The sequence below is a fragment of the Eptesicus fuscus genome, chromosome 7, assembly GCF_027574615.1.
Source record: "Eptesicus fuscus isolate TK198812 chromosome 7, DD_ASM_mEF_20220401, whole genome shotgun sequence".
Lineage (NCBI taxonomy): Eukaryota > Metazoa > Chordata > Mammalia > Chiroptera > Vespertilionidae > Eptesicus > Eptesicus fuscus.
In genome coordinates this window covers 101,572,078-101,594,119 of record NC_072479.1, presented here as the reverse complement: position 1 = coordinate 101,594,119, position 22,042 = coordinate 101,572,078, and the positions used below count along the sequence as shown (strand labels likewise).

General features: G+C 61.9%; 1 protein-coding gene across 1 annotated transcript; it reads left to right on the top strand.

Annotated features, from left to right (window-relative positions):
- The first annotated feature begins 556 nt into the window (after positions 1–556).
- On the top strand, positions 557–2,123 carry KCNJ4 (potassium inwardly rectifying channel subfamily J member 4). Its single transcript, XM_008144627.3, is given in 2 exon segments — positions 557–827; positions 830–2,123. Coding segments are annotated over 2 exon segments (1,329 nt in total). The 3' UTR covers positions 1,888–2,123.
- The last annotated feature ends 19,919 nt before the right edge of the window (positions 2,124–22,042 follow it).

Here is a 22,042-nt window from a genome sequence, read left to right as displayed (position 1 = left end):
GGCCTGGAGAGACCCCAGTGCTGGAGCTGGGCTGGCCGTGGAGGCGCTGGCTCAGGTCCCGACACCCCTCCCTGTTTGTTTGTTTTTTAAATATATATATTTTTTATTGATTTCAGACAGGAAGGAGAGAGAGAGAGAGAGACATCAATGATGAGAGAGAATCACTGATCAGCTGCCTCCTGCACGCCCCACTCTGGGGATCGAGCCCACAGCCCAGGCATGTGCCCTTGACCGGAATCGAACCTGGGACCCCTGAGTCCGCAGGCCGACGCTCTATCCACTGAGCCAAACCGGCCAGGGCCCGACACCCCTCCCTGTCGTCAGAGCCACCTTCCCTGTCACATTCTGCTGGCCCGGGCGGAGGAGGTCTCGGGGGCCAGGCCAGGCGCTTCCCCTTCTGAGTGTCTCTGGGTGGGCGCCTTGCCACCAGAGCCGGGGCTCCCCGGGCCCTCGGAGAGGCCACCCCGCGGCCGCCGCCGGCTCCCAGCATCTCACGTGTCTGGCTTCCCCCCCCCAGGCCCTGTGTCTTCCCCGGTGACCTCGCCTGCCTCGGGACATGCTCGGGCACAGCCGCAACGGGCAGGCCCACGTGCCCCGGCGGAAACGCCGCAACCGCTTCGTCAAGAAGAACGGCCAATGCAACGTGTACTTCGCCAACCTGAGCAACAAGTCGCAGCGCTACATGGCGGACATCTTCACCACCTGCGTGGACACGCGCTGGCGCTACATGCTCATGATCTTCTCCGCGGCCTTCCTCGTCTCCTGGCTCTTCTTCGGCCTCCTCTTCTGGTGCATCGCCTTCTTCCACGGCGACCTGGAGGCCGGCCCCGCGGCGGCCCCGGCGGGGGCGGCGGCGGGGCGGCGCCGGCGAGCCCCAAGCCGTGCATCATGCACGTGAACGGCTTCCTGGGCGCCTTCCTGTTCTCGGTGGAGACGCAGACGACCATCGGCTACGGGTTCCGCTGCGTGACGGAGGAGTGCCCGCTGGCGGTCATCGCCGTGGTGGTCCAGTCCATCGTGGGCTGCGTCATCGACTCCTTCATGATCGGCACCATCATGGCCAAGATGGCCCGGCCCAAGAAGCGGGCGCAGACGCTGCTGTTCAGCCACCACGCGGTCATCTCGGTGCGCGACGGCAAGCTGTGCCTGATGTGGCGCGTGGGCAACCTGCGCAAGAGCCACATCGTGGAGGCCCACGTGCGGGCCCAGCTCATTAAGCCCTACATGACCCAGGAGGGCGAGTACCTGCCGCTGGACCAGCGGGACCTCAACGTGGGCTACGACATCGGCCTGGACCGCATCTTCCTGGTGTCGCCCATCATCATCGTGCACGAGATCGACGAGGACAGCCCGCTGTACGGCATGGGCAAGGAGGAGCTGGAGTCCGAGGACTTCGAGATCGTGGTCATCCTGGAGGGCATGGTGGAGGCCACGGCCATGACCACCCAGGCCCGCAGCTCCTACCTGGCCAGCGAGATCCTGTGGGGCCACCGCTTCGAGCCCGTGGTCTTCGAGGAGAAGAGCCACTACAAGGTGGACTACTCGCGCTTCCACAAGACCTACGAGGTGGCGGGCACGCCCTGCTGCTCCGCCCGGGAGCTGCAGGAGAGCAAGATCACCGTGCTGCCCGCCCCGCCGCCCCCGCCCAGTGCCTTCTGCTACGAGAACGAGCTGGCCCTCATGAGCCAGGAGGAGGAGGAGATGGAGGAGGAGGCGGCGGCGGCGGCGGCGGCGGCGGTGGCCGCGGGCCTGGGCCTGGAGGCGGGCTCCAAGGAGGAGGCGGGCATCATCCGGATGCTGGAGTTCGGCAGCCACCTGGACCTGGAGCGCATGCAAGCCACCCTCCCGCTGGACAGCATCTCCTACCGCAGGGAGTCGGCCATCTGACCTCGGGGCCCCGCCCGCGCCGCCTCCCACAAGAGCCTCTGCTGGGGGGGGTGAGGTGCCAGGACACCCCCTCCGCACTCAGGACAGCGCTGACCCTGGCTCCCTGGACCTTCTGGAGGGGGGCGGGGCTTCAAAGCTGGGGGACCCCTTCCTACTGACTCCGGAACCCAGGCCTGGGAAGGGCACCCGAGACCCTCTGCCCTGTCGCTCGGGACCCCAGACTCACCATCCTTCCCCCACCGACCCTTCAAGGACGTGCCCCTTTGTTCTCAGAACCCTGGGGAACGCGGCTGGACTTCTGGAGGGTGGGCATCAGAGGGTCTGGGGTGGGCAGGGGGTAGTTTTGGGGGAGGGCGGGGTGGGTGCGTTCTTTTGCATGACTGTGACCTGTTGCTCATGACTTCCTTTTGTAAATATCTATAAATGGAGAGAGATGGAGGCACCGAATCCACCTTCTGCCGTTTGTACCTGCGGGACACGGAGTGCCGTCCTCTCTGTGCACCCTCCTCCGCTCGTGTGGCCCAGCCCGTCCCTGCCCAGCTGGCTGCCCCTTGAAGCCCTCAGAGCCAGCCTCCTCGCCCCTGGATGGTGCTGGTTTGAGTGTAGAGGTGGGAGCCCAAGGGGCGGGACACAGGCCACCCCTCCCTGTGGTGTCTCCGGGCCCCGGACCCAGCCCAAATCGACAATGGATTTGTAACTATATATTTTTAATAAAGTATATGGCCCATTGGGGTAGGTTGGTTGAAAATGGAGGGTTGGGAAGAAGAGAGAGAGAGACCAACATAATGTGAATGTGTCTGTGTGTGGTGTGTATGATATGTATATGTATGGTGTGTGCTACACATGTATGTGTATTGCATGTGACATGTCTGTGTATTGTGTTTGTGTGGTATGGATGTGTGTGATATGTATGTGTGTGCTGTGCATGCTATGTATGTGTGTGCTGTGCATGTATGTGTATTGTATGTTGTGTGCCTGTGTATTGTGTGTGTGTGGTATGGATGTGTGCGGTACCTGTGTGTATATGGATGTGTGTGCTATGCATGTATGTGTATTGTATGTAGCGTGCCTGTGTATTGTGTGTGTGGTATGGATGTGTGCGGTACCTGAGTATATATGGATGTGTGTGCTATGCATGCATGTGTATTGTATGTGGCGTGCCTGTGTATTGTGTGTGTGGTATGGATGTGTGCGGTACCTGTGTGTATATGGATGTGTGTGCTATGCATGCATGTGTATTGTATGTGGCGTGCCTGTGTATTGTGTGTGTGGAATGGATGTGTGCAGTACCTGTGTGTATATGGATGTGTGTGCTATGCATGCATGTGTATTGTATGTGGCATGCCTGTGTATTGTGTGTGTGGAATGGATGTGTGCAGTACCTGTGTGTATATGGATGTGTGTGCTATGCATGCATGTGTATTGTATGTGGCGTGCCTGTGTATTGTGTGTGTGGTATGGATGTGTGCGGTACCTGTGTATATATGGATGTGTGTGCTATGCATGCATGTGTATTGTATGTGGCGTGCCTGTGTATTGTGTGTGTGGTATGGATGTGTGCGGTACCTGTGTGTATATGGATATGCGAAGGGTCTGAGTGGGCCTCAGAGGCTCGAGTGGGTTTGAGTCAGAGCTTTGCTGCGTCCCTGCTGTGTGGCCGTCAGCAGGTTGTCCATCCGTTCGGCCTCAGTTCATCACCTGTAGGGCGGGGTGAACCATCCCTCCCTCCCAAGAGATGATGGACAGGAGACTCCTGTGTGGAAGCCAGCCAACCCTTTATAACTCAGGGGGCGTGGGGAGGGCCCCCTGGTTGACACCCCTCACACCCATGCACATCATGCACCGGCGAGGCTGATCAAGGTGGCCGCAGACACTGCGGTGGGAAGGGCTCTGGAGCCGCTGGGACTCCTGGTGAGAGCCAGGCCTGGTCTCTGCCTTGCTGTGGGATCTTGGTAATTCCCCACCCCTCTGGGCCTCAGTCAGCCTGTGCTGTGTAACACACAACCCCAAAACTTAGACAATAGGGTTTCTTCTTAAGCTTTTTGTGGGGGCTGGTGGCTGCTTACCCGGTTTCCTCTGGCTCGCCCCAGCAGCTATGCCAGCTGGGACGTCAGCTCGGCCGTGAGGACCAAGATGGCCTCACCCACGTCGGGGATGGGCTGGCTGTCAGCCAGGGGCCTTGGTTCTCCGCCAGCGGCCTCCTCTCCGGCACCAGAACCCTCCTGGTGTCTCAGGGCAGCAACTAAGAGGGTGAAGAGAAGGTCTCTGAGCCTCACCTTGAACTTGCATGCCATCACCTCCACTGTGTTCTGTTGGCCAACCCAGGTCACGAGGCCACCTCAGGTTCAAAGCGTGGGAAACGGGGCTCCGCCTCTCGGGAGCTTTGTCAAGTCCCGTCGCACAGGGCACGGCACCGCGATGGACTGAGGCCGTAGCTTGGGGCCTGTCACCGAGCCTTTGAGTTGGAGCTGCTTCCAGCTCTAACTCTGTTCTGCGTGCCCACTGTGCGCCCAGCGCTGGGTGTGTGAGGGAGCAGAGGGCACCCTCTTCCTTCTCCGGAATCTTCTATGCAGAGGTGCCCGCGACCTTCGGAAACACGGAACCAGCAGGCCAGCTCACCGCTGGGCCGCTCGGTGGGCCGCTCTGTGAGCTGCCACGTTTCACCAGCCCCGGCGGCGTGCCTGGCCTGCCGTTTGGGTAAACCCTCGGGCACCCCATGTGCTTCTACAGTTTCATCATCGAGCCTGAGGCGTCTTTCCTGGAGACAGAGGCCACCTGGGCTGCAAGTCCCCCAGCAAGTAACTCGTCACCACGCTCTCCTTTGCTCACATCCGTCACGTCCTTTAGTTGACAGAATTCCTGCCAAAGCCCAGAGGGAGGTGGGACCAGGACTGGGCCCACTCAGCTCCCCTGCACTCCATCCCCCCTCAGGCAGGGGCTCAGGGAGCAGCGGGGGGTGGGGGCGGCCTCCTTTCCCCCCTTCCCCATCCAGGTCTTCTTGAGTGCACCTCCAAGGGCTGCAGGGGCCACTCAGCAAGACAGAAGCCCAGCGCCCAGCTCCCAGCTCCCAGAGGGCCCTGGTGCCTTCTGCCAGGTGCCAGCACCCGTGTCCCCAAGGGGCCCTGGTTGTCCGCCAGGGGCCTCTTCAGAGAGCGCCTCCCCTAGCCCTGCAGGCCCTGGAGGACCCCTGTCTGCTTCATTCTCACTGACCCTTTGGCACGGGGTGGGGAGGGGGAGTGGGGTGGAGGTCATGGGTTGCGGGGGGAGCAGCAGTGACGAAGGACGGCCTCAGGCTCAGGCGGGCAGAGCCCTCCACCTGGGACCATCTCAGAGGTCGCCCGGGGACCCCCGAGGGCAAGGGGGAAGGAGGTACACTCGGGGCCCCTAAGAGGGCCTCCCACCCAGAGTGAGGTGGGGGCACCTCGAGGTCCCTCCCAAACCCTTTCCTGGTCCCCAGGTGGCCACTTGCTCAGACACCGCTGACTGCGACTCCTGCCGGAGGCCTGTCCGTTAACGTGGAGTGACCGGGGGACACAGGAGAGGCGGGTTTGACAAGAGCCCACAGCAAGGACTTCCTGGATGCCGAGCTGCAGTGCCAGTGTGGGCTCTGGGTGGGCACGGGGTTTGGAGAGGCAAGCACCGCTGCAGGGAGGCTGGGTTCAGCTGCAAACCCCTGCTCAGCTCTGCTCCCCTGGTTGACTCACCTCCCTGCTCCCACCTGCTCCCCTGGCACAGCCCTCCCACCTGCCTCCCCACCCCTGCTCTGCTCTCCCGCACTCCAGGCTCCTGGCGGCGCCGAGGGAGGGGGATCGAAGGATCTGGGGGGGTGAGAACCTCAGCTATCACGGGCTTGGAGTGATGGACATTGGCTGGCTGAAGGGGCCCTTGCTCACCTCTCCCCACGGTCCCTGCCCTGGCCTCTCTCCCCCTTCAGTCACAGCCCGGGGCAGGGGTGGGAGGCAGGGAGAGAGGGAAGGGGATGTGGGAGGGAGGAAGGAAGGAAAGGGTGGGGCCGGGAGAGGAAGAGGGTGTGGCCTGATGAAGCTGAAAACCTCGCCCTTATCTTGCCTGAAATCCCCCTTCAGGCTCACCTTTGCTTCCTTCCCGCCGCGTCCAAAGCACTTATTTTCCTTGTGAACTCAAACTGCTTAAAGGTAGCTGGTGTGGCTCAGTGGATAGAGCGGCGGCCTGTGGACTGAAGGGTCCCAGGTTCGATTCCGGTCAAGGGTTAAGTAGCTCAGTTGCAGGCCAGGTGTGTGCAGGAGGCAGCCAATCAATGTGTCTCTCTCACATCGATGTTCTCTCTCTCTGTCTCTCCCCCTCCCTCCCACTCTCTGTAAAAATTGATGGAAAGATATCTTCGAGTGAAGATTAACAACGAGGAAGGAGAAGAAGAAGGAGAAGGAGAAGAAGAGGAGGAGGAGTAAGAGGAAGAAGAAGAAAAAGAAGAAGAAGAAGAGGGAGAGGGAGAGGAAGAAGAAAAGAAAAAGAAAAACAGGAAAGAACCTAGAAGACATTCAACTCAGCGTTCACTGGTCAGACTCGCCTCCTCCCGGTCCGCCCTTGGGTCGCGGGCCGTGACCGGGCCTGCCTTCCTCCCTGTACTTCCCCCTGGGCACTGGCTCCTCTTGGCATTGATGGGTTCTACATGGTTTCCACTCCCCTGGGCCCCAGCCCTTCCCACCGCCGCCCACAGAAGCAGCCACGTAACTTCTGGGTCCACTGCAGAATGAAAACGTGTGTCTCTCGTTCAAAAGCTGGGAAAACTGCCGTTAACGCACTCACGTATGAAGCGTGTGCTCCCTCCAGATCGCCGCCTCTGCGGCTGCGCTGGCCGCGTCGTCCCGCCGGACCTCACCTACAGAGTACGAGGTCAGAGAGACCACCAAGAGTTTCAACAACGTCACCCAACAGAGTCAATAAAAATTAACTTTTAAAAACAATTTCAAGACCGAGGCCACGGAGCATGAAGCCAAGCCCGGGTCCCTCCCAGGAAGCCGGCCCTCTGATGAGCTGTCCGCCTGTCTCCCCCTCGTGTCTCCATCCTCCTTTATCTCCTGGTATGGATCGCCAGGGCTGTGGTTAACATATTTGTGCGGTGTTTTGTTTTTTGTCAGTTTTAAATATATATATATATATATATATATATATATATATATATATACATATATATATATATATATATATATATATATATATATATATATATTTCCGAGAGGGAGTGGGAGATAGAAACATCAATGATGAGAGAGAATCATGGATCGGCTGCCTCCTGCACGCCCCCCACTGGGCATCGAGCCCACAACCCGGGCATGTGCCCTGACCAGGAATCAAACCGTGACCTCCTGGTTCATAGGTCGATGCTCAACCACTGAGCCACACCAGCCGGGCTGTTGTTTAGCTTCTTTTCTTCCTGTGGCTGTTGGCTCGGGCTAAGGACTAACAGATTCCGGGCTACATTTGCCAGACTCCTCCAAGTGCAGCCCCCACTATCTTCCCGTGGGACAGGGTAGACTTGGGTCCAAGGACTGGGAAAGGGAGACGTTTCAAAACCCAGCCCCCCCTCCACGGCTTCTCCAGGGCTGCCTGCTGAGAGGGTGAATGCAGATGGGGAGGGGTGGCTGGCAGTGGGCACAGCGATGGCACCAGGGCACGGGGCCAGAGGCTGGCATTTACCTGCCTAGTTATACAGAGGAAAGCTCATGGGTGTGAGAGTCGGGGTCCAGGGTTAAATTCTGCTGCGACCACTGCTGAACTGTGTGACTTTGGGCAGGTTGGTGTGCGTCTCTGAGTCTGTTTCCTCGTCTGCTAAAAGGGCCGTTCACATCTACCTCACGTGCTTGTCCTGTGGCGTCAACTAGACGTCATATGTGACCAGACATGGCATGGTGTCTGCCGGGCACATTATTGGACCCAAATGCAGGTGAGTGGCCTCCCAGAGAGGATTCTGATGGGCTTAGCCTACGAGACACAGTGTGGAAACTGGCCTCGGAGCCCCCTGGCAGCCATGGGAAAAGGGAAACTTGCTAGACCACCTAGCTCTCAGGTGTGAGGACTGGGCTCTGACTTACTCTGTGATCCTGGGCAATCGGTCCCTTCTCTGCACCTCATTTCCCCATCTTCAAAGTCAGACCCTGAACGTGCCAGACAGCGATTGGGAGGATGCCCACGACCCTGTGGCCCCTCTGGCAGTCACTGGCGCCCTCCAGGGCCTCCTCCTCACTCCATGCCTCAGACCTGGAATAAAATCCCTGCCCGGGCCCCAGCGGGGAGCCCCAGCCAGACGCGTTTGTCCGGGCCCTGCCATCAGCTCAGCCTACGGATAGCAAAGGCCTTCTGTGCCCTTCATTCCTCCCTCCATTCGATAAGCGCCTGTTGAGCACCTACCGTGAGCAAGGAGGAGAGAGACTTCAGGCCCCGAACCAAACAGGGCCTCCGCCTTCCGCCGTGGGCTGTGGGGTGCTGAGGCCTCGGGTGGGACCGTGGACAACCCCTGTCGCTCCTTGCTCAAGCTGGACAGCAGATGGGGCTCCCTGGTTACAGTCGCCATGGCTGTCCACTGCAGCTGCAGGTGCCATGGCAACGGGGCAGCTAGGCAAGAGCCCCTGCTGGGTGGAAGCTACTGCCGGCTTCCCAGGGGCCCAGGGTGGGGGGGGAGGCCGACAGGGGCCCCGGGGACAGAGGAAGGCCCAGGGAGGGTGGGATGCCACCCTGAGGGGCAGGTGCAGAGCCCCACCCAGACCCAGGCTCCTGACGCCCTGCGTGTCCCTAGGTCACCTCCTCCTGGATGTGCCCCTGGAATGAGGCTCTGGAGCCCACGCCTGCCCCTGGTGCTTCCCGGCCCCGCAGAGGGAGGCTCGGTCACTGTCCTCCCTGCTCAGCTCAGGACCTCCCGAGCCTGTCTGAGTCCTCTCCTTCCTCCCCTCCTGGCCTCCCTGCCCACACCCGTCCGGGGGCCAAGGGCAAGTCCACGGAGGAGGGGGCGGGTCGGGGAGGGGTGACGGCCTGGAAGGGGATTCCTACACTGATGTGGGAGCAGGGGACACAGATGGGGGAGGGGAGAGGCTCGGGGAGACTGAGGCAGACAGTGATGGGGTCTGAGAAAGATGGAGAGACCGTGGCTGAGCGAGGGCGCCCACCACAGGCAGCGGGAGGCTGAGGGAGACTGAGCTCCCCGAGGAGGGCTCTGTGCAGTTGGAGGAGTGTCCGGAGGGGAGCGGACGCGTGCTCCATGGAAAAGCCCGAGGGGACAGGGCAGCCGGGACGGAGCGGCTGACAGCAGGCCTGTGGGGCGGCGGGGCCCCGCCCTGCGCAGGCAGGACCACGGAGCCACCGAAACCCACGTGGCGATGAATATCCCGGAGGCCCACTCCCAGCTCTGTGCTGGGGACAAGGGACAGGCCGGCCGGGCCGGGGACAGGCCGACCGGGCCGGGGGCAGGCCGACCGGGCCGGGGACAGGCCGACCGGGCCGGGGACAGGCCGACCGGGCCGGGGGCAGGCCGACCGGGCCGGGGACAGGCCGACCGGGCCGGGGACGGGCAGGCGAGGAATGCCCAGCCCCAGCTCTTCCCTGGCCTGTGAGGGGGGTATTGGCCTCGGCCCCTGGAGCCACACCCAAGGCCCTGTGGGCAGAGTCCGGCGGCAACGCCCCCACCAGCCTCCTGTCACGTTTGAGGTTCATCTCAACAATTCCTTCCGTGGCACACGCAGCCATCACAGGCCTGCAGGTCACAGGTCACAAAGCCCCTGCGCTTTGCTGTTGTTAATCTCATCCGAGGTCATTTTTCCTTTGTTTTCTAGAGAGAGTGGAGGGGAGGGGGAGAGACAGAGAAACATCGACGTGAGAGAGACACATCGATTGGTTGCCTCCTGCACGTGCCCTAACCAGGGCTGGATGTATGCGCCCTTGACTGGAATCGAACCCGGGACCCTTCAGTCCACAGGCCGATGCTCTATGCACTGAGCCAGACTGGCTCTGGCTGACTTTAGCTTTCTCATCTGACACTCGCCCTCAGCCCCGTGAGGGGCTGTGTTATCCCCATGGGGGGCTCTCCCTCAGCCCCGTGAGGGGCCTGTGTTATCCCCATGGGGGCTCTCCCTCAGCCCCGTGAGGGGCTGTGTTATCCCCAAGGGGGCTCTCCCTCAGCCCCGTGAGGGCCTGTGTTATCCCCATGGGGGCTCTCCCTCAGCCCCGTGAGGGGCTGTGTTATCCCCATGGGGGCTCTCCCTCAGCCCCGTGAGGGGCTGTGTTATCCCCATGGGGGGCTCTCCCTCAGCCCCGTGAGGGGCTGTGTTATCCCCATGGGGCGACTCAAGGCCACGCAGCCCCTGGCGCGCTACCCCAGCTTTCTGGCCTAGAGTGGATGGCGGTTCAGCCCTGAGCCCCTGAGCCGCGGGGTGAGGGTCGGCTGATAGGACATCGAGGCAGGATGGGAAGCTGGCTGAGCGGGGCGGGCAGGGGGCAGCCGGATGGACGACATCTGGCCTCCATGCAGCCTTGGGCTCCTCTGGGGCCTCTAAAGGAGCAGCAGGTACAGGGGGGCAGCAGGCACAGGGGGGCAGCAGGCACGGGGGGGCAGCAGGCACAGGGGGGGCAGCAGGCACAGGGGGCAGCAGGCACGGGGGGGCAGCAGGCACAGGGGGGCAGCAGGCACAGGGGGGCAGCAGGCACAGGGGGGCAGCAGGCACAGGGGGGCAGCAGGCACAGGGGGGGCAGCAGGCACAGGGGGCAGCAGGCACGGGGGGCAGCAGGCACAGGGGGGCAGCAGGCACAGGGGGGGCAGCAGGCACAGGGGGGCAGCAGGCACGGGGGGGGCAGCAGGCACAGGGGGGCAGCAGGCACAGGGGGGGCAGCAGGCACGGGGGGGCAGCAGGCACAGGGGGGGCAGCAGGCACAGGGGGGGCAGCAGGCACGGGGGGGGCAGCAGGCACAGGGGGGGCAGCAGGCACGGGGGGGGCAGCAGGCACAGGGGGCAGCAGGCACGGGGGGCAGCAGGCACAGGGGGCAGCAGGCACAGGGGGGCAGCAGGCACGGGGGGGCAGCAGGCACAGGGAGGGGGCAGCAGGCACGGGGGGCAGCAGGCACAGGGGGGGCAGCAGGAACAGGGGGGCAGCTTTCTGGGCTCAGAAATGAGACAGGCAGGCCCAGAGATGCTGCCGGAGAGCCTCAGCAGGTGCAGGGGTGGTGGAGGGGGGGGGGGGGGGGGACACGGGGACCGTCCAGTGACAGGGAAGGGGAGCACGGCCTGGCTCCCGTGGGAAGGAGCCGCAGCGGCCGCCTGGGCCTGGCTGTCCTGGGTGTGGCGCTTCCCTGTCCGTGCTCCATCGTAGGAATGACAGGGGATCACCAGCCCCCCTTCCAGGGGCCGCGCGACGGGCATGGTGCATGCTGATCCCGCCACACGCCGTCAGGCGCAGACCCTGGGCTCTCTCCTGGGAAGCAGGGGCCTCCCCTGCCGGCCTGGAGAATGGGTCTGCGGGAGGCGGTGGCGGGGAAGGCAGACCTGGAACCGCCCTGTCCTCCTGGCGCCCCCTCACCCCCGGCTCTCTGCCAGCCTCCGGGAAGCAGGTCACAGTCACAGGGCCAACCCTTGAGACCTGAGCCCTCTCTTCGGTGTATAGATGGAGAGACTGAGGTCTGAAACGGGAAGGCACGTGCCCATGCCATGGTCCTGCAGCAACTCGGACGCCCAACCCAGGCCGGGCCATCCCAGGCCTGACCCTCCCTCACCCCGGGCCCATCTGTGCGGGGGGGGGGGGTCACCCGGCTGGTGTGCGAGGTCTGGGCACAGAGCAGGTGCTCACAAGCAGCGGCACCGTCCGCGCGCGGAGGTCGCTCACGTCGCTGCCGTGGTGGGAGCAGCCTCGGGGTCAGCCTGCTCTTCCGTGGCTGCTGAGTGGCTTTGGACAGGCCTTGTCCTCTCTGAAGCTGGGGCTGTTCCCTGTGAAATGGGGAAGCCCAGGCTCCCACTCACAGGGGCTGGGAGCCGGCGGGGGGGGGGGGGGGGAGGTAACGTGTGCGCGCCCCGCCCGCCCCCTCCGCAGCTGCTGTCCTCTCCCTCAGCTGGGCCCCTCTGCCTCGAACCCGTGTCAGCGCCCACACCGTGCCACTCGGGCGTGGGTGGAGGCCCCGAAGAGACCGAGGCAACCTCTCCATCTGGCGGGGAAGTGACTCCCGCTCACTTCAGGCCCCCAAAATAGAGTCCTATTTTCGCCTCCAGCTCCTCCGTGGAGAGGGTGTTTGTTTGGCTGCCGAGGGCCTGTACCCGTCCCCCATTCTTCCAGGCACTGACCTGGGGCCTCTCCTGCTTCCTGGCAACCGTCTCCTGTCCTGGGCACCAGGGACCTCGGCTGGGCTGGGCTGCCCGCCCTCCTGGCTCGGCTCCAGTCCCAGTTCCAGGTGAGGACCTCACTGCCCGTCCTTGCTTCTCCCATGGGGCCCGGCACCACCATGTCAACCAGGGTCCCCAACGCTTCACTGCGTTATTCCAATGCGTCCCCTGGGCCTTCAAGCCCATTCCTATTTCCACGGCCCCACCCCAAAGAGAACCGAAGCGGGCAGACGGGAAGACAGGACAGCTGGGTGAGGGGTGCAGCCTTCAGCGTGTTCCTTCAGCCCCGAGTGCTGCGCACGGCTCCCACCTCAGGGCCTTTGCACCTGCGGCCCCCCTGCCTGGACTGCTCTCCTCCATCGCCAGCTGATTGGAATCCGGACGGCCTGGTCCAGGGGGCACCTCTGAAGCGCTCGGTGGTCACTGTGGAAGGACATCCAAGCGGGGAGGGGCGGGAGGGCAGGTACTAAGCATGGCCCTTACGAAGGAGGGGGCGCTGTCACGGGCCGAAGGTGTGGGTTTCTGGAGACACTAAGGGACTTCACTCTTTCCTGTTTTGCAGATAAGGGACAGGCGCAAAGACGTGACATAGCTTCCCAAGATGACCCATTGGTGAGCGAGGAAGCGGAATCCAGGCCTGGAGGCCTGCTCTCGGCCGGAGCCCACACCGACAGCCTCCCAGCTGGCCTCTGGGCAGAGGTGAGAACTGGATGAATGCGGATGGGACTCCAGCCCACTGCGCGCCAGCTGCTTGCTGGTGCAAACGGCCTTGCTCAGCACAGCCGCCTCACCTGCCAGGCGCTGAGGGCTGAGGTCTCCTTTCTCAGGAAGAGAGCCCCTGTCCCAGGAAGCAGGGCTGGGGGCCCAGGTCTGGTGAGCAGCAGCGGGGAGGGGCAGAGACGGGGGAGGTAGACTGGGGGCAGTGGGGCAGTAGGTGGAGGCCCAGAGGGCTCGAAAGGAAGGAAGGATGGAAGGAGGAAACGGGGAGCCAGGGGTCGGAGAAGGCTGGGAAAAGGCCCAGCGTTTCCAACCTCGAAGTCTAGTTGGCACTGGGCTCTGCGGGGCCCTGGGCCCTCAGGCAAGCCACGCCCGCCCCTGAGCCTCCGCGTTCTCGTCTGTAAGAAAGGGCAATGGTGCCCTCAGCTTAGTAACGGCAGTTATTTTTATTCCCATTCTTCACGGTCCACCTTTCGGTCGCTGCCCGCTGCTGTGCACGTCTTGCCGGCGCCAGCCAGGTGGCAAAGCCCCTTTCTGGCATCACCAGTAGCTCTGCTCCTGCCCTGGAGCCTGGTGCCCGGTTTTACAGGTGAGAAAGCAGCGGCAGCAACTTGAACGGCCGGCCCGAGGTCCCTCCGCTGGGCGGCGCTGGGCCGGCCTGGGCGCTGAAGGCTGAGTGCCTTCCTCCACAGCAGCTGTCGGTGGATGAGATAACGGTGGGAGTAGTTCCTGGCCGTCGTACCTCCTCCTGCCACAGGGGCACCAGAATGACCCCTTGCTCCCCTTCCGGGCAAAGTCCAGGCCAGACACAGAGCTCTGCAGGGCTGCGCGGTCCCAGGGTCCCTCGTCCCACAGCGCCGCCCCGTGGCGGCTTCGGGGACTGAAGGCTGTGGCCTCCGGGCTGTTCTCGGTCTCTGAGGCTTGAGCCCCGTTCCGCCCTCTCTCCGTCTATCCTGCAAATGCTCTGCCTGTACATTTGCACACATCACATCGGTATGTAAATGCGTAAGAGGTTGGAAGGAGACGGTTCCCATGGCTCTTCCTAGAGAGAGTTATTGGTCGGGGGGACTCATTTGATGTCAAATATTTCTGGACGCTTTGCATGTTTTTACAGTAAGTGTGTATGACCTGGGTAACTGTAAAGACCCAGTTAAGCCCTAACCGGTTTGGCTCAGTGGATAGAGCATCGGCCTGCGGACTGAAGGGTCCCAGGTTCGATTCCCGTCAAGGGCATGTACCTTGGTTGCGGGCACATCCCCAGTAGGGGGTGTGCAGGAGGCAGCTGATTGATGTTTCTCTCTCATCGATGTTTCTAGCTCTCTATCCCTCTCCCTTCCTTGTAGAGGGCCGCCTGGGAGGCACCTGGGCATTTCCTTAATTATCATCAGCCAAACTCAGGGCTTAGGCCGAGTCACGCCCTGGGAACATGCTTCCCCAATGAGGCTGGACATGTTAATCAGTTCTGACTTCATAGCAGCCCAGGTGTCAGCGGGGGCGGGTCTAGATATGTAAATCCAGTAATGCTAGGGCCTAGTTAAGAATGCAAATAAGCTCCTTTGATCCTAAATTTTGGTGTTACTTCCTGGATTTGGGGGATATAAAATAAACCTGCTGGGTAGCTCAGGGTCGTGCTGCCTCTCCATCAGAGAGGGAAGATGGCGTCCCACCCAGCCCCAGCTTCATGAATCTATTTTTGCGTCTTGTTTTCTTTATTTCTATTATTTCTCAATCCCTGGCCGCCTCCACTTAGAACTGGTTCGTTCATCTCTCTTTCCGTGCGGGACGCGGAAAAGGGAGATCCCCGCCATGTTTGGCCCCCGCCGCTTCAGGCCCCTGCACTTCCTCTCTGTAAAAAATCAATAAAATATATTTGTAAAAAAGACCCAGTTAAAGCGAGTGAAGTAAAACAAAACCCAAGTACCCTTAACACGCGAGGAGTGAAAACCCACAAGGGCGTGGTTTCCCTAAGGCTCAGCGCCCTCCTCTGCAAAATGTGCCTACTGCAGCCCGGCCTCCTGGGGTCTCTGGAGAGCTGGGTGGGGTGAGATGGGTGAAGGCCTGGCTCAGCCTCGGGTGCACAGTGGGTGTTTGATGCACAGGGACACTCAAAACAAAACACGAGTGTTTGGGGGAGTTAGGGGCCGGGGATAGAGAGTGTGGGATTCAGAACAGACCTTCCGTGGAGGTGATGTGTGTGTGCCAGGCCTCGGGGACTAGGAGAATGTGGAGACAGGATTAAAGAATGGCATTCGGCTGGCTTGGCTGGCGTGGCTCAATGGTTGAGCACCAACCTATGAACCAGGAGGCCACGGTTTGATTCCCGGTCAGGGCACATGCCTAAGTTGCGGGCTCGGTCCCCAGTGTGGGGCGTGCAGGAGGCAGCGGCTCAATAATTCTCTCTCGTCATTGATGTTTCTCTCTCTCTCTCTCCCTCTCCCTTCCTCTCTGAAATCAATAAAAATATATTATAAAAATAAAAAAAAAAGAATGGCATTTGGCTGGGGGATGTGGTGAGGTGGATGGGGCTGGTGCAGGTCTGAGGATGAGGACAGGGCTAGGGAAGTGGTATAAACAGAAAGGAGGATAAAGGCTAACAGAGAAGTCATGCAAATATATGCAAACTACCATGCAAATGAGCCCAGCTGGTGGCCGGTGGGAAGAGGGCCCAGCTGGCGATTTTGTTCCCAGAGTGGGGTCCAGAACCACCTGTGACAGAACCACCTAGAAAGCTCGTGCTGGTCCCTGCTGCTGCCACCCTCGGGGCTGCAGCCAGGAGCCCGCAGGTGAGGCGCCCAGGTGCTTACTCACTCCCGCACGCAGGCACCGAGCAGGCACATGGCGATGCGTTATAATTATGACACATTATAATATGCAACGTAAACATTCAAACAGAACGGTAAGGCTCCCACCCTCCTCATCCTCCACCCCGTGCCCAGAGGCAGCCGCCAGCACCAGCTCCTGCGCATCCTTCTGGAAGCTTCTCTGCCCACTCCCAGGTGATTCCCTCAGACCTCTCAGGTCCACAGCGTCACGGAGTCTCAGGGTGGTGTCTCGGGGTCACTCACACGCCAAACTGTCACTCATTCGTGTCTTGGTTCACTCAGAATTCACAAGGAGCCCGCTGAATGCCAGGCCCACGCCAGGCCCAGAGGAGACCTGGCCCAGGCCCGGCCCCAGGAGCTCACACAAGACGGGGAGCCATTCGCAAAAGGCAGCACTGCCCAGTGGTCAGTGCCCGGCTCTGCAGTCCAGGTGCCCGAGTTCAGCAAGAACCCCTCTCTCGGAGCCTCCCGGTGGCCATGGTGCCCGGTCTCACGTCACCATGAGAGCAGAGCAATCTCTTCAGTAAAGGCTGGTTTCCTTCCAGAGGCGAGGGCCTCGCCCAGCGCAGGGCGAGGGGAACAGGAAGGCTTTCCCACGGAGGACGGCCAGGCACGGGCCGACAGGTGTGGCTGAGAGTGGGGACGGGGACTTGTTACTCCAGGCTGGATTTGGGGTTCTCTGGGGCCTGGAGGGCAGCTGAAGGTCCACACCCCTCGGCCTGGTGTTCAGGCCCCAGGGGGGTAGGAGACCCAGCAGCGTCTCCATGCTCACTCTGGGTCTCTCTGAATCGGCCTTTATGCTCAGGGCCTGCCTCCTCCCGGCAGCCTTCCGGAGTCTCCCAGCCAGAAAGGGTTTCCTGTCCCAGACCCGAGATGCTCGATTCATTCCCTTAACGTCCATCCAGGATGGGTGTGTGCCCAGCCTGGCGGGCACCCTGCCTGCTGGGCCTGGTCTCCCCACCAAAGAGGAGGCTCGGTGGGCGATGGCTCCAGCACAGAGTGGGTGCTGGGCTGAAGGTCTGAGCTGATGCCACAGAATGAGGGCTCCCCCCCCCCGCCCCCCGAGCCGTGGGAGGGAGAGAGGAGACCTTCCAGTGCCAGCTGTCAACATTCTCACCCTCCATCCCCTTTGTTGTCACAGCTGTGAGCCTTTAGACGACTCAGACTTTAAAGCAATTCATTCTTAAGGCAACTCACTCTTTTAAGTGAATTTTATTTATTTGTTTGTTTTTGTATAGCAAAGGTGGAAATTTATTAAAGAACAAGTACAGAGACTCCCGTGTGTGGGGGGTGGGGGGTGGGGGGATGAGTCCCCTAAATGAATTTATTTTAAAAGAAAACTTCTCTCCCTACCATGACTGGAAACCAGCGGCAACTTGCCCTGTAAGAAGGCGAAGGTGGAACCCCACAGTGAAGTCAGCAGGGGTGTCTGTCCGGCAGGTGCCCCTGCCCAGCAGGCAGCGGAGGGAACCTGGGCCTGAGGCCGCTCCCTCAGAGCGGGAACTGGAAGCTGTCCACTCGCCTGCACTAGATGGAGACCTTCGTCCTCGCGAGGACCATCAGCGCGGTGACCACGCCGGAGGAGGCCAACACTGGCTGGGTGGCTTGGTGCTCTGCCCCGGGGCCCCAGGGGCCTTCTCCTGCTCTTGGGAGGTGCAGGGAGGAGAGGGCGGGAGGGAGGCCCAGCACCCCCCCAGTTCCCCGCCCCTGGGACCAGGGTCTAAGCTGGGTGCCTTAACACCACCTCAGTTAATCCTCAAGACAGGGGTGTGTGTGCCAATTTCCCCCTGAGCAAAAGGGGGCACCGAGAGGTCAAGGGGCAGCTGCTAAGCGCGGGAACCCCCCCCCCCCCCCCCCCCCCCCCCCCGTCAGGTTCCAAGCCTGGCTATTTCCAGCACAAAACTCAGCCCAGCCCGGACCCCTCCAAGGCAGCGCCGTCATGTGACCCCGCCTCCCCGGTGCAGGCCTCGCTCCCCGATTCCCGATTGTGACTGAATGTGTTCAGGGCACTGCTAGGGGCCACAGGCTCAGACCCGAGCGTCTCCGGCGGTCAGAGGTCAGAATCCATCTCCTTTCTGCCCCTGCCCCGCATCTGCCCATCGCTGAGCACCCAGGAGGGCCCCCGCCCCGCGTGATCCCTACCGAGCGGCCCCGCCGCGACCGGTCGGCTGCAGCGCACGCGGCGGCCACAGGGGGGCAGCAGGCGAACGCCCTCCCCGCCGCCCGCCGCCGGGGTTCTAGCCCCCGTGGGCACCAGCGGACCCTGCGGGGAGGGCGGGGGGCGGGGAGCGTCTGGGAGAGGGGGGACCTGGGCCTGGGTGTGGCCTGGCGCCACCCCACGCTGGGACCCTGGGCAGGTCGTCTGGCTCCTGGAGCCTCCGTTTCCCCGTCTATCAGTTGAACTGGGCCAGGCCGCCTGCCAGAGCCTCTGACCCTGGCAACCCCGGAGCGAGCTGCAGTAGCGAATGGAAAGGGGCTTTTTTCCTGGCACCGAGCGGGGTCCTGACTGGGTCTGACAGCCTCTCAGGCCGGAGAGGTGAGTCCCCTGCCGTCACCCCTGACCCCTGACCCCGTGTACAGGGATGGCACCTGAGCCCCCCAAGGGGAGGGGCTTGCCCAGCTCTCCCCTGAGGACAGGCCCCGCGGATCCCCTGTCTGACCAGTGGCCTTTCCAGGAGCCTCCCTCCAGGTTCGAGGACTGAGCAGCCCCCAGCCCACCTCTTACCTTGATTTGGAAAATTACGCCGAACAAGAATTGGCAGTCGGCTCTGCACAAGCCGGCAAGAGAGAGGGCCGGAGGGCCGGTGGGAGGGCCTGCACCAGGGACCTGGCCTGCTCCAGGACCTGCCTCGGGGCCAGCCCAGCACAGGACCCCTCCGTCTCCCTCAGGCCACAGGAGATGAAGACACGGAGGTTCAGAGGCGGTCAGAGGCAGGGCCAGGACTTGAACCTGTCTCTCCAGGCCTGTCTGCACCCCTGAGCTGGCCCTGCACATCGCAGGGCAGGAAGGGGGCAGAGGGGATATTTGCTGAGCTCCCGCTCTGGCCGCAGTGCTCGCCTCACTGGGTGCTCCAGCCACCCTGAGGCAGAGCCACCGGGCGCCCCCTACAGGTGAGGACTGAGCAAGCCGATGGGATTTGAACCCACACCTGGCACTGAGCCTCGGGTCTGACCTATCTCCCGGGCAGGGACCTGCAGCCTGCTTTCCCATGGGCCCCAAGGGGAGCGGGTTTCTAGGGTGGCCTGGGCAAGTCGGAGCACCTCCCTGTGCCTCGGTTTCCCCCGCCCTACCCACACAGAGCCCAAGAAAGTGCTCAAGAGAGGCTTCCAGCGACTGGTGTTGGGGGAGAGCCGCGTAGGCCAGGCTTCCCGGCCGCCCCAGGCTGGGTGAGAGGGGAGGACACAACCAGGACCACCAGGGGCTGTCGTTGTCATAGCGATGGTGCCTCCGTCCTCCTCCTCCACCCTGCGCTTAGACCCAGGCAGTGGCCTCCAGGGACTGCCCTAGTAGGAGAAGTAGTCAGCAGGAGGCCAGAGATTCCTCCCCTCTTCTTCACCATCATCATCACCAACATCATCACCATCGTCACCATCAGCCACCTCAAAGAAGTTCAAAGCATTTCCTCCTCTGGCCCAGGTGCAGCCGGCTCTATGGAAGCAGGAGCTGGGTGAGGCGCCCTCTGGGGCCCCCTGCTGGGGGACAGGGAGCCGGCGGGGCCTGTGACATCGCATGAATTCTCAGAGGAGGGGGCCTGTCCCCTGAGCTTTGAGAAACAGGCGCTCGGTTCCACTCCTATGGAGCCTGTGGTACCTGGAGGAGTGAAGTTCGTAGAGACAGGAAGCAGGAGGGTGGCGGCCCTGGCTAGGGAGGGGAGGATGGGAGGTTAGTGTTTAGCGGGCGGAGAGGTTCCATTTGGGAAGATGAGGGCGGTGATGGTTGCACAATGTGAATGTACTTTAGTGCCACAAACTGTACACTTAAAAATGGCCAGCCCTAGAGTGTCGGCCGGCGGACTGAAGGGTCCCGGGTCAAGGGCACATGCCCGGGTTGCAGGCTCGATCCCCAGCAGGGGGTGTGCAGGAGGCTGCCAATCAATGATTCTCTCTCATCATGGATGTTTCTATCTCTCCCTCTCCCTTCCCCTGACTTCCTCCTCATAGTCATCCATTATCCCAGCCCCTCAGCCCCGCCCTGAGACCCCAACCTCCCCACAGTCACACTCCAGGCCCCCAAGACCTCTTAGTCACCGTAACTCAGGGAGTCTTAGAGTCTTACAGTTTCTCTGACCCCCGACCCCAGCTGTCACTCACACCCTGGCCCTTAGGTCTGTCCTCTGCACCGCTGGACCCTGGGAAGGGGGCTGGAGGGAACTTCCTGGGACCCCCATGGTCTACAAGATGCAGTCCAGAGGTTGGGGTCTGGCGTTGAAGACTCTGGGTGCCTGGTCCCAGCTGACCTCTCCCATCGCCCCTGAGGGTTGCTGGGCCAGGCCCTGGACTTGCCCCGTGGGTACTGGTGCCCATTTAAGGAGCAGCCAGCCTCGCAGGAGCCACTACTCTGCTCATTCCTTCCTTTGCCTTTGCCCCTTCCTCCGGGAAGGCCCTTTCCCATCCTCCACGGCTGACCTTGCTTCCTCCTCTGAGTGCCTCCTGTGCTCACTGGGGCACCTTCCCGACGGTCCACCAGCTTTCACAGGCAGGGTCCCCTCTCCCCAAACTGCAGCCCTTCCTGGAGCCAGCACACAGTAGGGGCTCAGGTGCCAGCACACAGTAGGGCCTCAGGTGCCAGCACACAGTAGGGGCTCAGGTGCCAGCACACAGTAGGGCCTCAGGTGCCAGCACACAGTAGGGCCTCAGGTGCCAGCACACAGTAGGGCCTCAGGTGCCAGCACACAGTAGGGGCTCAGGTGGAGTCTACCCTGCTGAGGGATTGGTGTAAAGCAGCCTTCACACTGTTCTCTTCATCACCGCCGCCATCCCACCCGCACCATAGTCAGGAAGTTCAGAGAATTCCCTTCTCTCGGCTCAGCAGGAGCAAGTGGGGCTGGTAGAGAGTCCAGATGTGCTGTGTGGCCCCAGGCCAGGGGCTCCCCGCTCTGGGCTTTGGTTCCAGCCTTCTAGGAAATGTGCCCTCCTGGGCAGTTGGTCCCAGGGGACATGCTGTGTCAGAGAGCAGTAAGGGCAGGGAGAGGGAGTCATCAGGGGCCATGACCTGTGGGTGGGGCCGCGGGGGACAGGGCCAAGGCCATCATCCTCACAGCGGAGTTTTCTGGGCGCCCACACTCACACACACGCCGAGCCATGCTCCTGCCGGGGCCTCTGGAATGTCGGGGCGGGGCCAGAGCTTCGTCACCGCCATCAGCTCCACCGCCACCCTTTGGTCACACTGTTCTCTGCATCACCGCCATCATCCCACCCCATCATCCCGCATCACAGACAAGGAGTTCAAAGAATGTCCTCTCTGAGGGCACCTCTGGCCCAAGGCACGCCTGCTCTCTGCATGCACCGGCTGGACCCTGGGGAGGGCTGGAGGGAAGCCCCTGCTCTTTGCCCCTGAGCTCCTCAGGGGTGCAAGGGAGGGGAGGAACCCCGCTTTACTGAGCACCTGCTGTGTACCAGCCCCCGGGCTTTATCCCCACCGGCTTCAAGGCATCTCTCCCCATCTTTTGTTGTTGTTGTTTTGTGTGTGGTTTTGTTAATCCTCACCCAAGGATATTTCCCCATGGGTTTCTAGGGAAAGTGGGAGAGAGAGGGAGAGACAGAGAGAAACATCGATGTGAGAGGAACACATCATTGGTTCCTCCTGCACGAGCCCTGACCAGGGCCTGGGCCAGGGAAGAGCCTGCAACTGAGGTACGTGCCCTTGACCTGAATTGAACTCGGGACCCTTGGGTCTGCAGGCCGACGCTCTATCCACTGAGCCAAACCGGCTAGGGCTCTTTCCCCATCTTACAAAGGGGGAAACTGAGGCCCAGAGAGGTCGTGAGTGCAGGAGGTGAGACAACTCGAAGTGTTCTCACCTCAGTGTGCTCAACCCTCTGCCTCTAGGGAAACAGCAGAAAGCAACAGTCTGCGCTCTGACAGCGGCCCCTTTCCGAGCCCGGGTCCCCGTCCCCCTGCCTGGTGGGTGGGTGACCCGCTGCCCGGAGGCAGCTGCGGTGGTTAAGGGCCGGTTCGGGAGCCTCCCTGCCCGGTTCAAGGCCAGCTCGGCCTCTTATCAGCCCTGTGACCTTGAGCAAATCACTGACCTCTCAATGCCAGGGTTCTCCAGCCGCTGGAGGGG